The sequence below is a fragment of the Gadus morhua genome, chromosome 19, assembly GCF_902167405.1.
Source record: "Gadus morhua chromosome 19, gadMor3.0, whole genome shotgun sequence".
NCBI classification, from domain to species: Eukaryota; Metazoa; Chordata; class Actinopteri; order Gadiformes; family Gadidae; genus Gadus; species Gadus morhua.
Genome location: NC_044066.1, coordinates 3,222,290 through 3,245,019, shown reverse-complemented (window position 1 = coordinate 3,245,019; position 22,730 = coordinate 3,222,290). Strand labels below are relative to the sequence as shown.

General features: G+C 48.1%; 3 protein-coding genes across 4 annotated transcripts in view; 1 reads left to right on the top strand and 2 right to left on the bottom strand.

The window, feature by feature from the left end:
• Window positions 1-1,272, top strand: part of shroom3 (shroom family member 3) — a 32,132-nt gene extending 30,860 nt beyond the window's left edge. For both annotated transcript variants that reach the window (XM_030342342.1, XM_030342341.1), the window contains exon 25: window positions 342-1,272. In XM_030342342.1, the coding sequence (XP_030198202.1) occupies window positions 342-698 (357 nt within the window). In that variant the 3' untranslated portion in view covers window positions 699-1,272. The remainder of the gene's footprint in view (window positions 1-341) is intronic.
• A 385-nt stretch (window positions 1,273-1,657) lies between these two features.
• On the bottom strand, window positions 1,658-8,624 carry sowahb (sosondowah ankyrin repeat domain family member B). Its single transcript, XM_030342502.1, has 6 exons — window positions 7,148-8,624; window positions 6,568-6,997; window positions 4,879-5,022; window positions 3,961-4,379; window positions 3,587-3,768; window positions 1,658-2,772 (listed from the first exon to the last, which is right to left on the bottom strand). Exons 1-6 carry the CDS (start codon window positions 8,348-8,350, stop codon window positions 2,343-2,345), a joined length of 2,808 nt encoding a protein of 935 aa, XP_030198362.1. The 5' UTR covers window positions 8,351-8,624; the 3' UTR covers window positions 1,658-2,342.
• A 544-nt stretch (window positions 8,625-9,168) lies between these two features.
• Window positions 9,169-22,690, bottom strand: ccni (cyclin I). The gene is made up of 10 exons (XM_030342349.1): window positions 22,434-22,690; window positions 20,605-20,764; window positions 17,943-18,077; window positions 17,560-17,634; window positions 14,262-14,402; window positions 14,018-14,137; window positions 12,186-12,287; window positions 11,759-11,930; window positions 11,064-11,197; window positions 9,169-10,440 (listed from the first exon to the last, which is right to left on the bottom strand). Exons 2-10 carry the CDS (start codon window positions 20,716-20,718, stop codon window positions 10,234-10,236), a joined length of 1,200 nt encoding a protein of 399 aa, XP_030198209.1. The 5' UTR covers window positions 20,719-20,764; window positions 22,434-22,690; the 3' UTR covers window positions 9,169-10,233.
• Window positions 22,691-22,730: the final 40 nt, after the last annotated feature.

Below are 22,730 nucleotides of genomic sequence, written 5' to 3'. Positions count from 1 at the left end.
CTGTCCGTCTGTCTGTCTGTCTGTCTGTCTGTATGTCTGTCTGTCTGTCTGTCTGTCTGTCTGTCTGTCTGTCTGCACGGGGGAGAGGGGGAGTCTGTCCGTCTGTGGGGGAGAGTATGAGTGTCCTTCTATCTCCCTGCCCTGGCCTCCCTCGCTCGGTGGCTCACACTTCCCTCCCCCCTCCCCCCTCCATCCTCCTGAAGCTCTGTCTCCCCCCCCCCCTCCCTCCCTCCTCCTGAAGCTCTGTCTCCCCCCCCTCCCCCCAGGCCTCCCTCCTCCTGAAGCTCTGTCTCCCCCCCCCCCCCTCCCTCATCCTGAAGCTCTGTCTCCCCCCCCCCAAGGCCTCCCTCCTCCTGAAGCGCTCCCAGCTCCTGTCCCAGAGGGAGGACGCCCGGGAGCTGAAGGACCACCTGGAGCGCCGGCAGCGGGTGGTCCGCTCGCTGCTGTCGGCCCGCCTGGGCCCCCCCCAGCTGCTGCTGTACGGCCGGCTGGTCAGCGCCACGCCCTCCCTGCTCATCCGACAGCGCCACTTGGACGACCTCATCCGGCAAGGGGAGGAGCATCTGGTGCTCGTCAAGGAGACCCTGCCCCCCCACCTGGCCGGGGAGCCGTCCTCTGGCCCCGCCCCCTTCCCCTCCCTAGCCACGCCCCAGAGCCACGCCTACGCAGGCCGCGGCACCGCTGTGACGTCGCTGTGACTGCGCCGCGGACATTAACGGAGCGTTGTGGGTTGTGGGCGTGGCTTTGGCTTGGGCGAAGAAGAAGGCCGGGCAGGACTGAAGGAGGTCAAGAACTACTGATCATCGGAAACATGAAGGAACGTATTTATAGTAGCTGCTTCTCCTCCCCCCTCCGCTCCCCCTCTCCCCGAGGGACAGCTCTTTGGCTCACCCTGACGGCTCCTTAATAAACCAATCCCTGTTCAGCAGCAGATCGAGCGCGGAGCATGCTGATTGGTCGAGCAGGGAGCATGCGCACTGTTTTGTTTTTGACAGCCAGACGTGAGAATGAAATGAAGCCATCCGTTAAAAACGGTCATATCAGAGGCTTTGCTACACCACCCACTCTGCAGCAGCTTTTAGCACACACACAAACACACACGCAAACACACACACCCAGCTTGCCTTATTGCCACCACAGTGGTGTAACAATGTTTTGTTGTGTAGTGTTGTTTCACCACAGATCAGAGTGTGTTTTGATGTACTGTACCGTGTGCTTTAAGAAGAGGCCACAACCTCCTTGTTCTACAAAATAAATCCGTTATCAAAGACAGGTTTCTGTTGCACCAGTGAATCTGAAAAGATGAGGTCAAATCGATGTGTCAGTTGAGACCTAAACAATCGTATTCTATTATCCAATTCAAAGTTATTGGATAGAGTATGTCATTTTATTCACATAATGATACTTTAAATGAAGCTTACCTTGAGAAACCTGGAAATCCCGGGATCCCATTAGATATGGTCCCCAAAGGTCCTTGCACCGTGGTCACAAGGAGGGATGAGTCTTCTGTACACTGAGATGGCTGAAGTAATCTGGTGTGGGGTTCCCTTTGACTACCATGTACTACTACCAATACTACATGACAGTGATGTTTCCAACACGGGCTCTCTGCTGGACAGCCTGCCATATGGTCTGATGTAATTAATTCCATATGATATAAAATATGTACTTTATTAATCCCAGATAAGATCAAATGTTCTTTATCCATCACAGACAAGATGAAAAAAGTGCTTTATTTTTCTCAGACAAGATAATCACCACAGGGAATCACCACAGAAAATACATGACAGCAATCAAATACAATTCAGAAATACAACAATTAAAGAAATATAAAGGGGCAAAACATATAGAAGATCTAAGAATATAGACATAAGGCACGGTTGCAGTGTTCAAACCGACATAGGTACATTTAACGAGCATGAGCGACTCCTCTCCCACACCAGAAGGAACCGCTGAGCCATCAACCTGATCAAACCCAACCGGAGTGATAAAACCCACCAGTGGAAGAAGATCTCTAGTCTGTACCTTGTGCTCCTTAACCTGATACGTCGCTGTACTGATCACAGATCAGTCTCACTCTGTTTAGGGCGCTTTTGTTTTATAAAAAGATGTTCATCTGCATTCATGTTTTTATTATTCTTAAGGTCTCCTGTTGACTGGCACAAATGCCGGAATTAATACACACTAGTGAAACATGTCTTTTCTATGTGCAAACATTTCAATAATTAACATCACCTTTAACCAGAAGTTAGGAACAGTGAGCGTGATAATACCACAAGGTGCCCTCAACGTCATTATACTACATTTAGCTCTTTGGTCCACCTCCCCCTCCTCCCCCGCAGCTAGACACACACGTCTGAGAGCTCTCTGAAGCGAAGCAGCGTCTTGTGTTTGAGGAACGCTGCAATCGACGTTGACCTCTTGACCCCGGTGGAGCCGGTGGTCAGAGGTCGTCTCTGAGGTCGGTCGGCGGAGGAGCAGGAGGCGTGGTGGTGCAGAGTGCCCCGCCCCCCCGCCCCCTGCGGGGCCAGCCCCCCGGCCCCCCGCGGGGCCCCCAGGAGGTGCAGCAGGTCCGCGGGGGGCGGGGCCTCCAGGTACTGCCAGGCCCTCTTCCCGGCGGCGTCGCGGATCCGCGTGTCGGCGTGGAACTTGTGCACCAGGAGGCGGAGCATCTTCTTGTGTCCGTGCATGGCGGCCAGGTGGAGCGGGGTGAGGCCGCTCCACGACCTCACGTTGACCTCCAGGGTGACGCCCGCCTTCAGCACCCCGTACCTAAAGGTCAGGGGTCACACGCCGCAATCAACTCAGGGGTGGGGTGGATGAATCAGTTGTCATGGGGACGATGGTGTGGTGTCGGTATGGTAATGGGGTCATGGCAATGTTGTTGCCATGGTGATGGAATCTCATGATGGTGTGGCGTCATTGTAACGGTGTGGTCTTGTCATTGGGATGTTGTGGTATTGTCATGGGGATTTTCTGGAGTTGTCATGGGATGGTGCAGTGTTGTCATGGAGGTTCGGACCTTAAGCTCGGAGGAAAGTGCTTTGTTGGGTCGGAGTTTCGTGCGGAAGTAAAGCTACCCGAGTCCTCCTAGATCACGTCACAACAATGGCTGCCCATTTCATTGATAGACTAAAGTTAACTTGCAGCAAGCACTAAGAGGCGAACTTGTGGTCATAGTGATTGTGTGTTGTCATGGTGATGCGTTACCACAGCGTGATGAGGACCCTGTGGTCAAAGTGATGGTGTGTTGTCATGGTGATGTGTTACCACAGTCCATTGAGGACCCTGTGGTCGTAGTGATGGTGTGTTGTCATGGTGATGGTGTGTTGTCATGGTGATGTGTTACCATAGTCCATTGAGGAACCTGTGGTCGTAGCGATGGTGTGTTGTCATGGTGATGGTGTGTTGTCATGGTGATGTGTTACCACAGCGTGTTGAGGACCCTGTGGTCGTAGCGATGGTGTGTTGTCATGGTGATGGTGTGTTGTCATGGTGATGTGTTACCACAGCGTGTTGAGGACCCTGTGGTCGTAGCGATGGTGTGTTGTCATGGTGATGGTGTGTTGTCATGGTGATGTGTTACCACAGCGTGTTGAGGACCCTGTGGTCTCCATGCTTGGCGATCCAGTGGAGGACGGTGAAGCCCGAGATGAAGTCGGGCCGCTGGAGCAGAGAGGGGTCGTCTCTGAACAGAGAGTAGACGTCAGGCCACTCCCCCGCCGCACCCTGCACCAGCCAGGAGTGCTCCCGGGACTCCAGAGGGACCTGGGGCACACACACACACACACACACACACACACACACACACACACACACACACACACACACACACACACACACACACACACACACACACACACACACACACACACACACACACACACACACACACACACAATAGATAGGAGATGGAGATATATATATTCATCCTCTATATATTCTATATCTGTATCGTACCTGGCGATGCCAATAGGAGGAGTTGTGCGGTCCATCCGTCCCCCTCCCTGCCCCTCCTCCTCGGCCCTGCTCCGTGCCCTCAGCCAGCTCCCCCACACTGGGGCAGCGCGGCGGCGTGGAGCCCGGGGAGGACAGCGAGGAGGTGGACAGGTTGTGGCCCAGGCTGAGGGAGGAGGAGAGGAGCTGGAGGCGTTTCTGCCGGGACGCCGCCAACGCTCCTCTTCCTCCTCCCCCCAGGCCCTGCACCTCCTCCTCCTCCCCGGGGAAGGGGAGGTCCAGCCCCGCCCCCAGGCTCATACAGTTCCTGCTCCGCAGACGGCTGCTGACCCGCCTGGCGACCCCGGGACGTTTCCGTAGCAACGGGGGAGAGGCGGAGCCCGCACTCGACTCTGCGTCCTCCTGGCTGTCGAGGAGATTACCTGCGGACCGGAGAGCATGTGTCAGTCCCTTGTTTGCTGCTCGTTACCTTAATTACCGTGGTTACGGTAGTCCTGACGACCTAACCTATGGAGCTGGTTCAATAAACATCCAGACTCATTTCGTACGATTTATGTATCACGTCCACCTAGCTCAGCAGGCGCTCAGGAGGCTTGTCTGGTGACCAGAAGGTCGCTGGTTCTGGCCCCCCAATGAAACAGCAGGGGGTCCGCCCTGCAAGGGAACAGCCTGCCCCCCCCCCCCTTGCATGACCGACACCCCCGTTGATGAATGAATGGACGAATGCCAGTATGTGTTGTGTTGCCATGTGTGTATGGTGGCATCTCCGCCAAAATGCACAAGCAGAGATCACTTAGCGGTCGCCCACACCCAACACATCCTTGCACAAAAAAAAAAATCAATAAACAAGGAAGCAGATTTGTACCCTACTTAGCGGGGAAGCCCTAAACAGCGCCCTCTATGTGGAGGGAGGGAGCGTACCTGTGGAGCGGCGCCAGGAGGAGCCCGGGTCCTCCTCCAGGAGGTGGCCCGTGGAGTGGTGCCAGGGGGTGGTCGTCTTCTGCTCCGACCGATGCATCAGAGACAGGAGTCTGTTGACGTGGGCCACCTTGGCCCCCGCGTCACCTGGGGACATCACCATGTTAACACACAGTAGTAGACTGTAGTTATAGTACACACCATGTTAATACACAGTAGACCACTGAAGCTATAGTACACACCATGTTAATACACAGTAGACCACTGAAGCTATAGTACACACCATGTTAATACACAGTAGACCACTGAAGCTATAGTACACACCATGTTAATACACAGTAGACCACTGAAGCTATAGTACACACCATGTTAATACACAGTAGACCACTGAAGTTATAGTACACACCATGTTAATACACAGTACACCACTGAAGCTATAGTACACACCATGTTAATACACATTAGTAAACAGTGTAGTTATAGTACACACCATGTTAATACACAGTAGTAAACGTGTAGTTATAGTACACACCATGTTAATACACAGTAGTAGACTGTAGTTATGCTACACACCATGTTAATACCGAGTAGTAAACACTGTAGGTATAGTACACACCATGTTAATACACGGTAGTAAACAGTGTAGTTAGTACACAGTATTGTATTAACATATACAATACACAGTAGTACACATATTTATCGTAAACAACATGTTAATAAAAAACAGAGTAGTGCACATATAAGTAGTACAAAACCTGTTGAGGTGCTTCACGCGTGTTAACTGGTTAAACGTGTGTTTGCAATCATTGTCATCATTAGATAACGCGAGACCTTCATGCTCATGAAATACCTGAATTCCAGACGCTATTTGCACACTTTGCAACATACATATTCAAAACATCAAGCATATAGACGTATTTGAATAGAAGTTAACAATAACGATAAGAGAATAAAACAAATAAAATAATTTGAATAGTGAAACAACTAGGATACTATCTATGCATAATGGAGCTAGTGTGCTAGCTCCATCATGCTCCATAAGTGCTACGGCATAACACAGAAGCTAGGGCTTCACACAAACCTGTTTCTTGGAAACTCTCCCCTGTAATTTGGCATAATTGTGTAGACTTTTAAGTAGTATACTAACAAGTATAATGTTGGTAAACCTGTCCCCAAATTCTAATAGAAAAATGTATAAATAAGACGACTGTCTATTATCAACTGAAGGACAGGACAGTAGCAGCTTGGGGAGGAACGGAGACTCAGCTCTGAGGCCCTTCAGGTGAAGATACACTGATTCATCATTTGACCCAGAGCTGCTTCAGCCGTTGCTTTAAGCAGCTTCTGTAGCTTACTACTCATAGAGCCGTGGGTAGGATGCCAAGGAGGACCTTCTGGGGGTCGAGGGAACAATTGGAACGCACCCCTTGAAAAAGAGCAATGACTCGTGAAGGAATAACACCATCATGATCGCTGTAAGGTTTAGCCAAACCTCTGCTCTCAGGCCTCTAGCTTTCTGTCCCACTCAAATCACCAAATGCACCCAGTTTAAGCCCCGCCCACAGGGGGACCCCCAGCGGAGCTAATGGTGCCTGGTATCAGACGGAGCTCAGAGAGGTAGACCACCGACCACCCGCCCTCTCCCAGGCCCCCTTCAGAAGGTTGGACCTGCCGACCCACAGGTGAGCGTACCGTGGCGGGCGCCCAGCTCCTCGTGGCTGCTGCTCCACTCCGCTCCTGAGGGGGAGCTGGAGGACAGCGGGGAGAGCCAGTCGCTGCAGGAGGACGAGGAGGGCAGGAGGAGGAGGCTGTCCTGGCTGGAGGAAAGCCCCGCTCCCAGGGCCCCTCCTGGGCCACGGCGGCCGGACCGCCTCGCCGTCCCCCCACCGGACTCCCATGGACCCCCCCCAGGGGTCCCAGCACCAGACCCCCAGCCCGGACCCGGCTCCCCCACCTCCTGGACGTGGATGGTGGGGACAGAGTCGGACCCAGAGCCCGGGGATCCGGAGAACCTCCTGGGGGTCTGGGACGGAGGAGGAGGAGAAGGGGAGAGGAAGGGGGAGATGGTGGAGGAAGAGAGGGAGGGCAGGTTGGGAGGCTGAGAGGAGGGGAGGGAAGGGGTGAGCGAGGGGGGGACAGAGTAGGGGAGAGAGGAGTGGAGGGGGAAGGGGAAAGCGGGGGGGGGAGAGGGAAGCGTTGGGAGCTGAGAAGAGGTGAGGGAAGGGGTGAGGGCAGGGGGGAGAGAGGGGAGCATTGGGGGTAGAGAGGAGGGGAGGGAAGGACTGAGGGAGGGGAGCGTTGGGGGCTGAGCGGAGGGGAGGGAAGGCGGGAGAGAGTAGGGGAGGGAAGGGGTGAGGGCAGGGGGGAGAGAGGGGAGCGTTGGGGGGTGAGAGGAGAGGATGGTTCTCCTGTTGTCTTGAGGCAGAATAAGGGGAATTTCTCCTCCTGCTGAATCTGCTCTCCTCGGATTCACCTCCGTCAACTCCTCCTCCTCTTCTTCCTCCTCCTCCTCCTCCTCCTCCTCCTCCTCATCATCCCCATCCTGAGAGACTGCGGATTTGTAGCTTTTTCTGTATCGGGCACCGCGCGCTCTCACTTTAAGATTCGTGTTGTGATGAAGAACTTCGTGCTGATTGTGATGAAGACCTTCGTGCTGATTGTGATGAAGACCTTCGTGCCGATGAAGAATAGAAGACGGTTTTCCCTGCAGGTGATATTCCTCTAAATCGTGTCGAGGTCTCGTTTCTACAACACTTTGGACCACCGTCGAAGCTGGGTGGTTTTCAACTCTGGGGTCTACCGGCTTGTGTGGCCATGTGGCCGGGATCCTGAGCGGGTGTGTGGGGGCTGTGTTCCCGGGAGGAGCCCCTGCCTGGGTCAGGTGGCGAACCGGTTCCTCTCGACCTGGCGCCAGGCGACAGGCTGCAGGCTGGGGCACGTCGGGGATGGAGGACAGGAGCGGTTTCTGCACCAGATTAAAGTTGGTCTCCACGTCGTTGTTGTTGTTGAGTATTATTCCAGCAGAGACGAGTATCTGGCTTTCTGCTGCCTTTACCGGGTCTCCCTTGGGAGTCGTTGTTAGTCTCGGCTCATCTGGGGAAGGCAGCACCGGGGCCGGCGGCCGTAACGTCTTGCCTGGGGTTCGGTGAGCAGGGGAGCGGCTCCTCGAGCTGGCCCCGGGGTCGCTCGCCTTCAACCCATCGGGGGTCCTAGACGAGGGGTCCCTGTTAGACGGGTTTACAGCATCCCTCGGAGCCCTGAACTTCCTCCGGAGGACAACATAGGAAACTCCCTCCACTTGCTTGACGGTGGCGACGGAGTTAACAAACTTTTTGAAGTTGTCTCGGTGTCGCAGTCGGTCGTCGTGGTCCCGGAGGAAGGGCCTGAAGTGGGCCAGCAGCTCCGCGTTCTTCACCGTGCCACCGCTGCTCCTGAGGAAGAGGAGCACCGAGTCCTCGCTGAGATCGGTGGCCATGCCCGGCTGCTAACGAAACTTGCAAAGGTTGAAATGTTCGGTTATGAGGGAGAATAACTCCGCCCTCCGACTACACCTGCATACCTGCACCTCCGAGCCCGGATGTCACTTCCTCTCGTCTTATGTAATCATCAGAAGAACTACAACGTTTGATCAAAAAGGGGTTACAAGAAGTTGTTTTGTGGCAGACCTTACGTTTTATAATCTTCAACATCTATGCAATTTTGCCATCGGTTCTAAAATAAAACCGTAACGTAAATAAAACAGGTGCAAAAGCTGTTTTTGCCCAGTGGCGGATTCGTGCTTTTTGAAGGGCTGGGGTGGAATACCCCCCCCACCCAAGACATAGAGCCCGATAGGGCATATCTATAATGCATCTCCTCCTATAATTCACATTATATATTTCTGAGATCAAGATTATAAGTTTGACAGCTGTTATGAATACACCGATTTAAAACTTTAAATGCTATGTGGTGAGAAGGTAGGGCATTGTGTAGTGCACATTTCATATCCTTTACACACACAATATTGCTCATATAAAACAACACTAGCTTAAAAAGTGTGGGTCAAGTTAGTATCGGTCATAGTGCCTTCCTGCAACTTTTAGCCATGAACGCATTTTTCAAACATGTTAGTATTCAGCCTAAAAACGGCGGTTCACCTACACTTCAACAAACTACCTTCAAGTTGTCCTTTAGTTTTAGAGATTGGGAACGAGGTAGAGGAACTTTAACATTAAATGCCATGTCTCTTCGTGAAAAAGAACTAAACCTTTACACATAAATACGGCACCGCACACACAAAGGGTTTGAGGCAGGTGGAGGGACACTTTTCTTTATTGGTATTGCGGTGGGTCGTCCCGGGGCAGCAGTCAGCTCACAGCTCAGACACTAGGGCCTTTTTTTTTTTTGCACTGTAATATCAAAGTTAAGTGAAAGGGTGAGGGGTTTGGTTACACCTCACTCAGCCTGATGACAAGTCAACCACAGAAAGATCATAGTTTACATTCAACCAGCAGAGGGCGAGTGTGTCTTTATATTAGTATCTTATCAACAATGAAATTACACTTTAACAAGTATAATGCTTTAGACTATCAGGGAAATAAATGCACACATGATCATTCAGACACACAAACATTCCTACATCGGTTAAAACAGTAGTTAATTTTAAATAGGTGAAACAGTTAAACATGCATGTAACATTTGAACAGGGAAGGGAAATGACACTACTATTAAAAGAGACAGGAGAGAAAGAAAGGAAAGCATAAATAAAACAAATAAAAACGTTTAGTTTACAGTGAGAAACGTAACATAAATCATATTGTGTTAGGCTCCAAACAATGCCATTCTCCTTTTTTTTAAAGGAACCTTTCTGCCTTTTTTTCCATACATATATATATACTTTTTTTAGACATTTTGTTTTTGTGTTCACAAATAGGATTATTGAGAGTAGATTTTTGGTGGCTCTGTGCTTGGACTGTGAGGTGAACTGAAGCTGCCTCAGAACGTTGCTCCTCCACTAGGGACCACCGAACACACACCACCCGTTTGCTGAGACCCTAAAAGTACTGCAAGCCCCTCACTGTTCACCAGCCACGAGCTTCAATTAACTAGACACTGCTAACTCTCACTGCTATCTAGCAACCAGTCACTGATTGTGGCTCGCCACAGCTGGTTACAGCTAACTAGCATATACCCCAGCTTCTTAAAGCTAGTCACAGCTAGCCACAGCTAGCGATAAATGAGGTTGCGCTAACAGGGTCTAGAAGGGGCTTCAGATGTAGAGGGGTTACCCTAGGGTCTAGAGGGCGTGGCAGGTCATCTGAGCACTGCGAGGGTTTCAGTAAACACGGTGTGTGGCTGCGGTGGTCTTCTCTTCCTCCACTAGGGGGCGGGGATGGGCTGCAGAGGCGGGCAGGGGGAGACGCTGCCTTCCTGTCTGGGCGCCAGGACACTGCATAAACCCCGCCCCCGGTCCTCCTCCTCTCCTCCTCCTGTTGTTCCTCCTCGTCCGCCCGCAGGGGGCTCAGACTCTTCGTTGTACAGACGTTTGATTCCATCGAAGAAGTCGTCCACCTCCATCACCTCCACCTGCACACGACGTACAGCAAGAAACAACTATCACACCAGTATAACCAAGAGGTAGTAAACACACACCAACAACACCCCTAGTTACACTAGTGTAGTGGGTACACACATACAACCAGAACTAGGTGCACTAGTATAACTGTAACACACACACACACAATTACAATTAGGGCATTTAGCAGACGCTGTTATCCAAAGCGACTTACATCGGTTAATACACACATTGACACACCGACGGCAGAGTTGACCATGCAAGGCGACAGCCAGCTCGTCAGGAGCAGTTGGGGTTAAGTGTCTGGCTCAGGGACACAACAACACTGGGGATCGAGCTGGGGATCGAACTAGCAACCTTTCGGTTACAAGACAACTGCCCTACCTCCTGAACTAAACACCCACACGACCCACGCAAACACACACACACACAGAGTTACTCAACCAGTTAAAGGAGTCAAGTCCCTTGCGTAACTAAACCAGGTGGAGGAGTTAAGTCCCTTGCGTAACTAAACCAGGTGGAGGAGTTAAGTCCCTTGTGTAACTACACCAGGTGAAGGAGTTAAGTCCCTTGTGTACCTACACCAGGTGAAGGAGTTAAGTCCCTTGTGTAACTACACCAGGTGAAGGAGTACCTTGCGTTTGGCAGAGGGCTTGCGTCGCACACTGAGGGTGTGCAGATGGGGGCGGTGGAGCTGGGCAGGTAGAAGAGGAGGGGTGGGGCTGGAGTGGGAGTGGGGGGTCCCCGCCCCCTCGCTGGAGGCCGGGTCTGGAGACAGGAAACACTCGTCAACACCCCAGGGAGGAACATACTTCCGGGAAAATACATTATCCATAGATCAGAAAATACACAACGCATGTGTGAATCAGTACTCTCTTGTATTAGACAATGCTCCATGTAGACACTCCACACGCTCTGGTTAATGCATCTGGTGTATTTCAAGTGAGTGTAATGTGAATATATGACCTGAGCACAGGGCAGACCAACAGCATAGGCAGCATTGGAACATGCTAGGCGCCCAAGAGGCCTGAGGGGACGCACTACTCACGCCCCCATCACCTTAATAGATGCACCTCTCATAATTACATTGAACTCTCAAATTAAAGTGAAAGATATTCCTCTGATTCTGAATGTAGTAACTTACAGCAAAGGAAATCTCTATGGGTGTAATAACATTTGCTGGACACAAGGGGCAGCATACATTCTTAAGCCTAAGGTACAATGATCGCTAAGACCGGCTCTGTTTGCAAAGAATTTTGAAACAAGACGGACCAAAACACAGTGTTTCAACTAACAGATGAGGACAAAGTTAATGATGCGGTTCACTACCTTGTGTTGCGGTGGACAGAGTGGAGCCAGGGGCCGGGGGGGGCGGGGCCCGGCGGGGGGGGTCCTGGCGGGGGTGGTAGATGTACAGCGTGTTGGGAGGGAGGGAAGCTCTCTGAGTGGAAAGACGACGGGACAACTGCTCTCTGCACCGGATCAACTCCCGGCTGTCCATCTGAGAGAGGACACAACAACCCACTGTTACATCCTACACCAACAGACTGGACAGTGGGTTTGTCACGTTATTCAGACAGACAGACAGACAGACAGACAGACAGACAGACAGACAGACAGACAGACAGACAGACAGACAGACAGACAGACAGACAGACAGACAGACAGACAGACAGACAGACAGACAGACAGACAGACAGACAGACAGACAGACAGACAGACAGACAGACAGACAGACAGACAGACAGACAGGTACCTTGGCCTTGCTTAGCAGGTCTATGGTAAGTATCAGCCAGTCAGAACAGCAGGATTCCAGCTCCAGGGAGATGAGAGACAGAGCTAGCATGGAGCCCCGCACCTGGAATACACAGGGTATATACAGAAATTCTTAAGTTAAATTCCTTTCAATACCTTTAAAAAAAATTCTAATACCAGTACGACTTCAAGCTGCGACTGAAGCGGCGTAAAGTAACGAGTAAGGTAATGAAATGACTTTAAAAACTGCCCAACACAGAGAGAGACATACTGAGAGAAGGGCTCTGTGCAGTAATGTGTGTGTGTGTGTGTGTGTGTGTGTGTGTGTGTGTGTGTGTGTGTGTGTGTGTGTGTGTGTGTGTGTGTGTGTGTGTGTGTGTGTGTGTGTGTGTGTGTGTGTGTGTGTGTGTGTTTACAGACTATAAGAATATAAATTAAGACAGAACAGATGGAGGGGGTCATTAGTCAGTAATGATGTGTGAGCAATCAAAAAGAGGTGGCCCTGAAGTAAGCACAGGTGTTAACATTAATGTTATTAACATTAATGAAGCTGAAATACATTAAAGTAACTACCATGTAGGGATGCACCAAAATGAAAATTCTTGGCCGAAAGCCGAAAGCGAATGTGGTTAATTTTTCACCACTGCATAAATCAAGCAATTAAAAGTATTTTATAAACTTTTTTGTCTTGCATTCCAATACAAAAAATCAATTACAAATTTGATACAAAATATTTATTTAATACTGAACGTTTTCTAACATTCCAGCAGACCTTATAGCAAGAATTCAAGAACAATGTACCATTAAATAAATGAGTAAAAGAAATATATATATTTTTTTTATCCAAAATAAAAATGTTCTGTGTATTTTTTTCGGCCTTTTTACTCCTTCGGCCGAAACAGCAAATTATTTTTTGGGCCAATTTCGGCCGAACATTTTCGGTGGCCGAATATTCGGTGCATCCCTATTACCATAGGGGAGTACAGTATGTATTGAGGGGGAGTTGGCATCCGCAAATAAAACCCAGGAGACTCAGTTTAACTGTCAAACCCCACGCTGCAAATCTGTTTCGCTTCGGATAAAAGGGTTTGCTAAATGCCAGTCACCTTTACATTACTCGTTTTTAAACAATATCTCAATGCAATTAGAAGACATAGGCTGGACATTTGAATGAAGCATCAACCTACGCATCAAAATTTGAACCAAGTTTTTCAATTACCGTAGGTTGTACATTTGTGAGTGTATACTTGTTGTAGTGTGTACCAGTGTGAGTGTGTGTGTACTTGTTGTAGTGTGTACCTGTGCGAGTGTGTGTGTACTTGTTGAAGTGCATACCTGTGTGAGTGTTTGTGTACCTGTGTGAGTGTGTGTGTACTTCTTGTAGTATGTACCTGTGTGAGTGTGTGTGTACTTCTTGTAGTGTGTACCTGTGTGAGTGTGTGTGTATTTGTAGTGTGTACCTGTGTGAGTGTGTGTGTGTACTTGTTGAAGTGCATACCTGTGAGTGTGTATGTACTTCTTGTAGTGTGTACCTGTGTGAGTGTGTGTGTACTTCTTGTAGTGTGTACCTGTGTGAGTGTGTGTGTACTTCTTGTAGTGTGTACCTGTGTGAGTGTGTGTGTACTTCTTGTAGTGTGTACCTGTGTGAGTGTGTGTGTACTTCTTGTAGTGTGTACCTGTGTGAGTGTGTGTGTGGGGGGGGGGGGGGGGGGAAATATTAATAAAAATATGTATTTTTTTTTTTCTTCTTCACCCCTCGCGGTCGACTTGGGATCTGTCGGCGGTCTACTGGTAGACCGCGATCAACTGGTTGGGCACCCCTGTAGTGTGTACCTGTGTGAGTGTGTGGTCGGCCAGGCAGTGGTGTAGCCGGCGGGTGAGGAGGGAGAGGTGCTGGGAGCGACTGCCCCCCACCAGAACCATGGAGCCCCCACACACCAGCAGAGCATGGAACTATAAGGGGGGGGGAGAGAATCATCATCATCATCATCATCATCATCATCATCATCATCATCATCACCACCATGACATCATCATCATCAAATACTGGACAGGAAGTGAGTAGCAGCGGACGTACGATCTGCAGGAAGTGGAGCGGCGTGGCAGTGTGGAGGTTCCAGTGCAGCTTGTCCAGGATGACCCGCTCCATCCGCCGGATCTCAGAGACCGTACAGTCACAGCCGCTGGAGCCAGCCAGCACACTGACGCAGGGCACGCACTGGAGACACACACACACACACACACACAGACCGTACAGTCACAGCCGCTGGAGCCAACCAGGACACTGACGCATCACTGTATCTCCTGCTCCTACTGCCAGAAACCTAGGTGTGGTACTGGACAATCAGTGATGCTGCACCGCAAACATCACTGCGGTGGCCTGAACCTGCAGATTTGCACTTTCCAACATCCGCAGAATCCGGCCCTTCCTCACAAGGGAAGCAGCTCAGCTTCTAGTCCAATCACTGGTCATCTCCCGCCTCGACTACTGCAACTCACTCCTGGCTGGACTTCCTGCCTCTGCGATTAAACCCTTGCAGTGCATCCAGAATGCGACAGCGCGCCTCGTGTTCAACCTACCGAGGTTCTCCCATGTGACCCCCCTCTTCCGGGACCTCCACTGGCTCCCTGTAGTAGCTCGCATCAAATTTAAAACGATGGTACTGGCATACAAGGCAGTCGATGGAACTGCCCCTGCCTACCTCCAAGAATTGGTAAAGCCACACACCCCAGCTCGATCCCTCCGCTCAACTATCTCAGCTGGACGTCTGGTACCGCCATCGCTAAGAGCTAGCAAAGGTCGATCAGCAGTCACAACTTTTCTCGGTTTTGGGACCTCAGTGGTGGAACGAGCTCCCTGCCGTTCTCAGGACCGCAGAGTCGCTCACTATCTTCCGAAAAAGGCTCAAGGATCACCTGTTCAGAGTCCACCTCGACTCTGCCTAGCCACCCTTCCCCATCTTGCCACCATTGTACATTGTATTGTATTATAGTACTTAACTGTGTAGCAACATTGTATTGTATTATAGTACTTAACTATGTAGCAACTGCAGTAGCTGCTTTCTCTTTGCTGTAACACGGGGACTTGGTTAGCCTAGCGATTGTTGTACTTGCACTTGGTTCTATGAACATCCTTTCTGTACCGACAGCGATATATTGTTGCACTTCTTATGACAAATGTACTTATTGTAAGTCGCTTTGGATAAAAGCGTCTGCTAAATGCCCTAAATGTAAATGATGCAGGGCACGCACTGGAGACACACACACACAGACCATACAGTCACAGCCGCTGGAGCCAGCCAGCACACTGACGCAGGGCATGCACTGGACACACACACACACACACACACACACACACACACACACACACACACACACACACACACACACACACACACACACACACACACACACACACACACACACACACACACACAGTAGGGCTTTGACTTTTGCCCAAAAATCATATTCGAAATTCGTTTATTTATTAATATTCGAATGTTTATTAATAATATCGTCACCCTCTTAAAGTAATGGCCTAAGTCACCTTTTTGCCAAAATGATTTTCTTGCCTAAATCAGCTCTTTGTGATGCTAGCCACCTCTGGTAAAATCCCCAACATCCTCAGTTGAACAGATCATGTGATCCTACCCGTTTAGTGTAATGGCCTATGTCAAGAGTGTGAATTAGGCCAATTTATTTTGCCTAAGTCACTAGACAAGAGTGACTTAGGCAATTTTATGAGTGTTTCAAGAAGGCGGCCACTTCCAAAAAAAAGAAAGTCTACCAAGCTAGTGAAGTTATTGCCATGATGCAGGACTCGTTCCATACTGGTAAGTGACATAGGCCTACCCTTCCTCATGGTCTGTTACAGTAGTGGGAAAAAAAAGAAATGCACTGTTTTGCCTCACTTATTCCAGAATTAATTCGGCCCAAGTCAGGTTCAAAATTTAGTAAATCACAAAGGCATGTTCATAAATTGGCCTAAGTCATCTTATCCTCTTATGTTACACAATTGACTGACATCATTATTTGTATATCAATAGTAATCTATTGTCATAACCTTTGTGTTTGAAATGATTCATAAATATCATATACTCTATATATGGTTCAGTTTTTTCTGTTTTCTGAACAACTTGAAAATATGACTTAGGCCATTACTTTAAGAGGGTGACGATATGTTGACCATTAAATGCCTTCAGTAAGACCTATATGGTATAAAACTTAAGTTGTATATATTTTGTCCACCAGAGGGCAGTGTATCAGTCAAATTGACGTTGACTGCAGCTTGCCGATATGTAGTGTGACAGGTGGGCTTTCAAGTTGCTGGTTGTCCCGTGGTATGAGAGTTTGGGCCTACATATTCTACGTATTACTTTAACCTTGCCGGTTATTTTCCCCTGTATTTTACCAGAAAAAAATACCCAGAAAAGTAGCGCCACACTTTGCTTTTGAAATGGGCAGGAGTGTAAATTCCTTTCTCCTCCTCGGGGGCTGTTGTCGTTGTTGACGCCATTGTTCTGCTATAAAATACTAAATTGGCGCAAACCAAGACGCAACGCCACCGACAGGAGCCCAGATTCCCAATAATAGCCATGCTAATGTAGCCTGGATACCAGCCTGAACTCCGCCCACAAAATATTTGGTCTGGGAGATTCAGTCTGGAATTGAGCTCGTTGGGAGGCATTAGGTCAGATCAAAAAGTGATCTGACCAATCAAATTGTAAGGGCGGGCTTTATACGTTGATGGACAGATGATACACATTAACGTAATCAACCACGTCACCAAAGAGCGCTCAGCGCTTTTACTTTTTTTCCCAAAAATGCTGACCGTGTTGCCAATTTGTCCGTGTATCCTTAAATTATTTTTACAAAACAGGCATAAATCGTTTATGTCCATCTTCTTTTTCTACTTCTTCGAACGTGCGCTCAGTTGAGTTAGTTTGAAAATAGCTGTGCTTCGCACAACATACGTCACATACTACGTTGCTCTGATTGGTTTTAGGTCTATCCAATTGAGCGAAGAGGCATTTTCCTTCCTGGTTCCGCCCTATAATCACAGCCCAATGGTTCGGTCTCAGACTCATATTCTGACTAGAATTATGAGTATGACATCGCCAGGCTAATGCTAATGAGCTCGCGATTCACAACTTCACCAGGCGTGAAAAAGCCTCGGAATCTGAATTAAAAACAACATTCAAGCAAAGACATTTACAAAAAAGAATGCCCATAACAGGTTCGAATATTAAGGGCTGCTTAATAATCGTTCGAATATTGATTTTTTTTTTGATATTCTAATTATATTCGAATACCGAAGTTCGGAGTCAAAGCCCTAATATACAGAGAGATCCACAAATCCGTTTCTGTGTGTGTACCTCATCTTCCTCGCAGGTCTTAGCAGCCAGGAAGAAGCAGGCGATGGCGATGCAGCGTAGGTACTTGGGGCGGGCCTAGAGAACAGAAAGACAAACATCTTAACCAATATCAGCGCTCGGTCATGCCTTTGACTTGGACCACGGACCACCTGAGACCAACGTCTAGGTGTCAACCCAAGGAAAGGTTTCCAGATCCTGCTGTGCTGCCAAAGAGGGAGAAAACTGTTGTTTGAAAATATGTTAAATCACTAATGCCGAGCTGAGCTACTCTAGCGCTAGCGTCTCTGGGTACAGCTCTAGTGTTTACCTTGATGGGGCCTATAAAGCGGGCCAGGATGCTAATGGCTAACGCTAGCGTCTCTGGGTTCAGCTGCAGTGTTTACCTTGATTGGGCCTAGGAAGCGGTCCAGGATGCTAACGGCTAGCGCTAGCGTCTCTGGGTACAGCTGCAGACTGCCGTGGACCTCTGCCAGCCAGCGCACTGCCTCGTCTCTCTGGGCCGGGGAGATGTCTGTATCCTAGGAATCACACAAACAAACCACATCAAAACAAACCCACAACGTCAACGCCAACAACAAAACAGCATAATCACAAACAAATACTTCCACACAAACAACACGAAACACAAGCGTTTCTGTTGGATACTAGCGCCGCTGTATTTGTAATGACAAATTATATTTGACGCCCCAGATGTAGAAACCTGCATCATAGGTGCCCACCCCTGCACCCCTCTCATTGTAATATTGTCATTATTGTCATTGGAGAATTACTGTGGAATAATACTGACAGCAATAGTGTTTTAGAGAGTAATAAAATATGCATGATGATTGGCTCCTATCTGTCTTTAGATGCAGCCAGCCTTAAGAGAAACAACAAGTGATACAACCCTTGATGCATCACCATTCCCGCTGGGATCAATGCACCAGCTGAATCACTGATCACAGTAGAACCTCACTGTGCATAGTGTTAGATCACATCACCATCAACCAATGCCAACAAACAAATGCATGCGCAGTGGCGCACCTGCTGGGAGATCCATGTGTTCAGTTGGTTCACCCTGTCCTCATTAGGACCACAGGCTATGGTGGAACATTTCCCACCCTTACCGTAAGCTAGCATGACCTGCTAGAAGCTAGCATGTATTTTTATAGGCTAACAGGGCTTGTATAGGGTGGTTTGGTTGTGGGTAACAGGGCTTGTATGGGGTGGTTTGGTTGTGGGTAACATGGCTTGTGTGGGGTGGTTTGGTTGTGGGTAACATGGCTTGTGTGGGGTGGTTTGGTTGAGGGTAACAGGGCTTGTGTGGGGTGGTTTGGTTGTGATTGTTATAGGCTAACATGGTTTTGGTCTTGTTGAGGTTTTGCTGTGGTTGACAATGTACCAAAAGTTAATCATTACCTCTATAAATGTTCAGAGAATTGTTAACTCAAACTTATAACTGTTTCCAGCAACAACAACAAAAAAATTGTAGCTGTGTTAAGTATTGGTTCATTGGTTAAATTATCCTTCCAACACTTTCATGTTCATGGTGTGATGTGGTAAAGGGTGTCCGTTTGTCTGGAATGTGTAACAGCACACGAGCAGAGGAGGTCAAAGATCAAAGAGCACTTGACCTTGTGAGGTAGGCTACCCTGTAACTGGACACCCTATCAAACCTCGACTTTCCTTTTATAACAATCAACTCTTAAAAACCCTTGTTCTCTGGGTCAGTTCAAACACAAAACCCCCAGCAGGACAATCCATGTTCTTTAACAAAGAGCCTACACATCCAGGACTCATACAGAGTGAAGAACTGTGTCTACATTTACATTTGGAAGCTACACTGAGGGCTTGGAATGCTGTGAATCCACTGGACCGAAGATATGAATCTGACCCGGTGAATGTGCCTTGCTGCTTTGCTAATACCCTGTAGCTACAGAAGACAGCTGGCACTAGAACCGGTCGACTGGTGATAGTAGGTCAAGCCCACTGTAAACAATAGAAGTCTGATTATTCGTAGCACTGGAGCTAACCCCAGAGCAAATAGGATTCTGGCCATCTAGCAGCTAACCTCAGAGCCAATAGGATTGGCAATCTAGCAGCTAAACCAAAAGCTAGTGGGCCCTGCATCTAAACACAGAGCTAAGAGGCTAGGCCATGTAACACAAGAGATAGCCCCAGAGGTAATAGGCTAGACCATGTAGTAGCTAACCCCAGAGCTAACAGTCTAGGTCAAGTAGCAGCTGAACTCAGAGCTATTGGGCTAGGTCTTGCAGCAGCTTAATCCAGATCTCATATTGTAGGCCAAGTAGAAGCTAAACCAAGAGCGAATATGCTCTGCCATGTAGGAGCTAAACCCAGAGCCAATATGATAGGCCATGTAGCAGCCAATGGTGTGTTCCAGATGCCTTGTACACTACCTGCACGAGTTGCTCTTGTGACGTCATTTCCTGGCTTGTAGCACTTATAGCGTTCCTGTTTTTCTTTTTGATTGTGTCATGTTATTGGCTAGTCATTGTTATTGTTAGCTACATTAGCTTCTTTAGCAAACCAACTTCAAAACAAACAACACAATTTTACATTGTATTGCACACACCGTGCAATGCATAAATTGGTGACCGGAATAAGTACGGTCACCACGTACGGTCAGCCTCACTGAACTTGGTATACTCTCAGAATTCTAAGTGGAACCGACCAAAAGGTTCCTCTGTGAAATGCCACAAGAAAGCTTGGCGATTTCCCCACTTGCAACTCATGCGAGTGGTCTACAAGGTATCTGGAACACACCATAAGGCTGAACCATACCTGTGCAAAGTGACCAATGAGAAGGAGGCAGATCAAGTGACCAATGAGAAGGAGGCAGACCCTCACCTGTGTAAAGTGACCAATGAGAAGGAGGCAGACCCTCACCTGTGTAAAGTTACCAATGAGAAGGAGGCAGACCCTCACCTGTGTAAAGTGACCAATGAGAAGGAGGCAGACCCTCACCTGTGTAAAGTGAACAATGAGAAGGAGGTAGACCCTCATCTGTGTAAAGTGACCAATGAGAAGGAGGCAGACCCTCACCTGTGGGGAGGGCTTCTTTGGCACGTAGGCCTTCCACATCATGGCTTCCCTAGAGACTGCGTTCTCCAGAAGAGAACACAGCCTCTGGCGCTCCCAGGGTTCGGTAAATTTCATCTCTACCTATCCTGGTCGAGCCAACCTCCCCAGCAGATACAGCTACCTGGAGGTACAGAGAGAACACACACCATCAATACAACACAGAGACACACCTTACATAAAGGAACATGTATACAGCAAGGGCTTCCAGGTGATGCCAGCCCCCTCAGCTTTGCGTCTTGGTCCTGCATCACCCTCTCAGGGTTTATAATAATGACAGGCTCTGGGTTTATTATGCTGGTCATATTGTGGCTACTTAACTCAATCATTTCACACAAAATAAAAATATATATTTGATTGATTAAAAAAATAAAGAATTGTTTACAGATGAAAATAGCGTCCATAGCTACGGTCTTATATTCTTAGCAGCATGTTGTAAAACAGAAATAACAGACCTCTGGATTAGAATCAAGTATTTTAAAAAGTGTAATCAAATATAACCAATTCTTAAAAATACAGACTCAGTGGAAACACTTTATAACTAGGTTATGGGGGACCAGTATAGATACTCATGGGAACCATTATACACCTAACAATAAAATAATATATTGCAAGGTGTCTCCGTACACCTTAGACGTTTTGGTAAACGCCTCTGCTTTTGTAAACTCAGTAACGTTGATATAGAATGTGTGTGTGTGTGTGTGTGTGTGTGTGTGTGTGTGTGTGTGTGTGTGTGTGTGTGTGTGTGTGTGTGTGTGTGTGTGTGTGTGTGTGTGTGTGTGTTGTTGCCTTCAGTGCTTGTGTTTTTGTTCTCCACAGGTGTAGTGGAGACATAGGGCATATTACCGTAGGATAAGTTTATAATATGATCTTGACATTGGATTTAGTGTTTTTTTTTGGTTTTATTATTAAGACTATAACCCATTGCAGTCACTTATCTGGTAACTGGCTTGAGAAAGTAAAATGATTGAACCGAAAGTACAGGGATTTAGAGACATAGGTTATGATACCATATTACAGATAAGAGGATAACAACAACGCATTATACAACTAAGACTTTATGTGCAACAGTTAGTGGAGCTTCAAGATACTATGAACCATAATAAAAATACAACAGTGTCTAAAGGAGACGATATATTACATGGAAATTCACATTACATTGATAAAGACAGGCTATAAACCCTTTTATACCTTAATTTCTTTATAAGTATGCACTAAATGATGTGTAAGCTACACTTGTGTAGGAGGGCTTTGAATGTAGGGAAGAGAAAACATTTGAAGCCACTTCGATGAAGAAAACTGAGATGACGGAGAGAATATACTCTCCGTCAATACAATATACCTTATCATAGTGTATTTTAGGAACATACAGTCTATATTAGGAATTAAAATGTACTACATTTGTATACGATCAAAGTATAACAATATCAACTGTAAAATATTATTTTAATTTAGGTTTACTTGAGGTAAAATCGCTAAACAGCAGGTGTAGTAGTAACTTGGCTTCGGCTATTACCCGGAACGAAACACTTCAGATGCAAATAACATTTTGTTGATAAAATATAAATATGTATACACATTAGCTGTCAATCAATAACATTTAACAGTGTTTTATCTGTGAGTTTGTGAGGACAGCGGTGCTGGGTAAACGCAGGGACGTTTAAGCTCCGTTGTATTTCGGGTACATAGACGGAGCCCTACCTCCCTAAAGAGCCTTACTGTGTCCAGGTCATAGACGGAGCCCTACCTCCCTCAAAAGCCTTACTGTGTCCAGATCATAGACGGAGCCTTACCTCCCCGGCGAAGCGGCGAAAACCACAGTTGGATTTCATCCGGTCCACACGATTTAAGAAAACAAAAGGGGTGAATTATGTTCCCGTTTTTCGTTTACTCTTCCATTTTGGCCTCCATGTTTCTCTTTATGGGGGAAAGGGGGAGTCCTTTTTTAATGGATATAAAAAAGAAGGGACGTCTGCGCCTACTTCCGACGAGGGGAAGACAGAAGACCCGCCCCTCAAACGCTCAGTTGCACTCCGTTACCAAAGAGTGACTTCTACATCATACATAATAGACTCTCACATTCCATTCTA

Excerpts from the sequence above, each read along its gene's own strand:
- ccni (XM_030342349.1), bottom strand. The coding sequence starts at position 20,718 with ATGAAATTTACCGAACCCTGGGAGCGCCAGAGGCTGTGTTCTCTTCTG. Across the intron at positions 18,078-20,604 it reads CAAAGAAGCCCTCCCCACAG|GATACAGACATCTCCCCGGC; the intron begins GTGAGGGTCTGC and ends TGTGATTCCTAG. Across the intron at positions 14,403-17,559 it reads AGACCTGCGAGGAAGATGAG|TGCGTGCCCTGCGTCAGTGT; the intron begins GTACACACACAG and ends GTGTGTCTCCAG.
- sowahb (XM_030342502.1), bottom strand. The coding sequence starts at position 8,350 with ATGGCCACCGATCTCAGCGAGGACTCGGTGCTCCTCTTCCTCAGGAGC. Across the intron at positions 6,998-7,147 it reads CCTCCCTCAGTCCTTCCCTC|ACCCCTTCCCTCCCCTCCTC; the intron begins CCCTCCTCTCTA and ends CCCCCCTCGCTC. Across the intron at positions 4,380-4,878 it reads CTCCTGGCGCCGCTCCACAG|GTAATCTCCTCGACAGCCAG; the intron begins GTACGCTCCCTC and ends TCCGGTCCGCAG.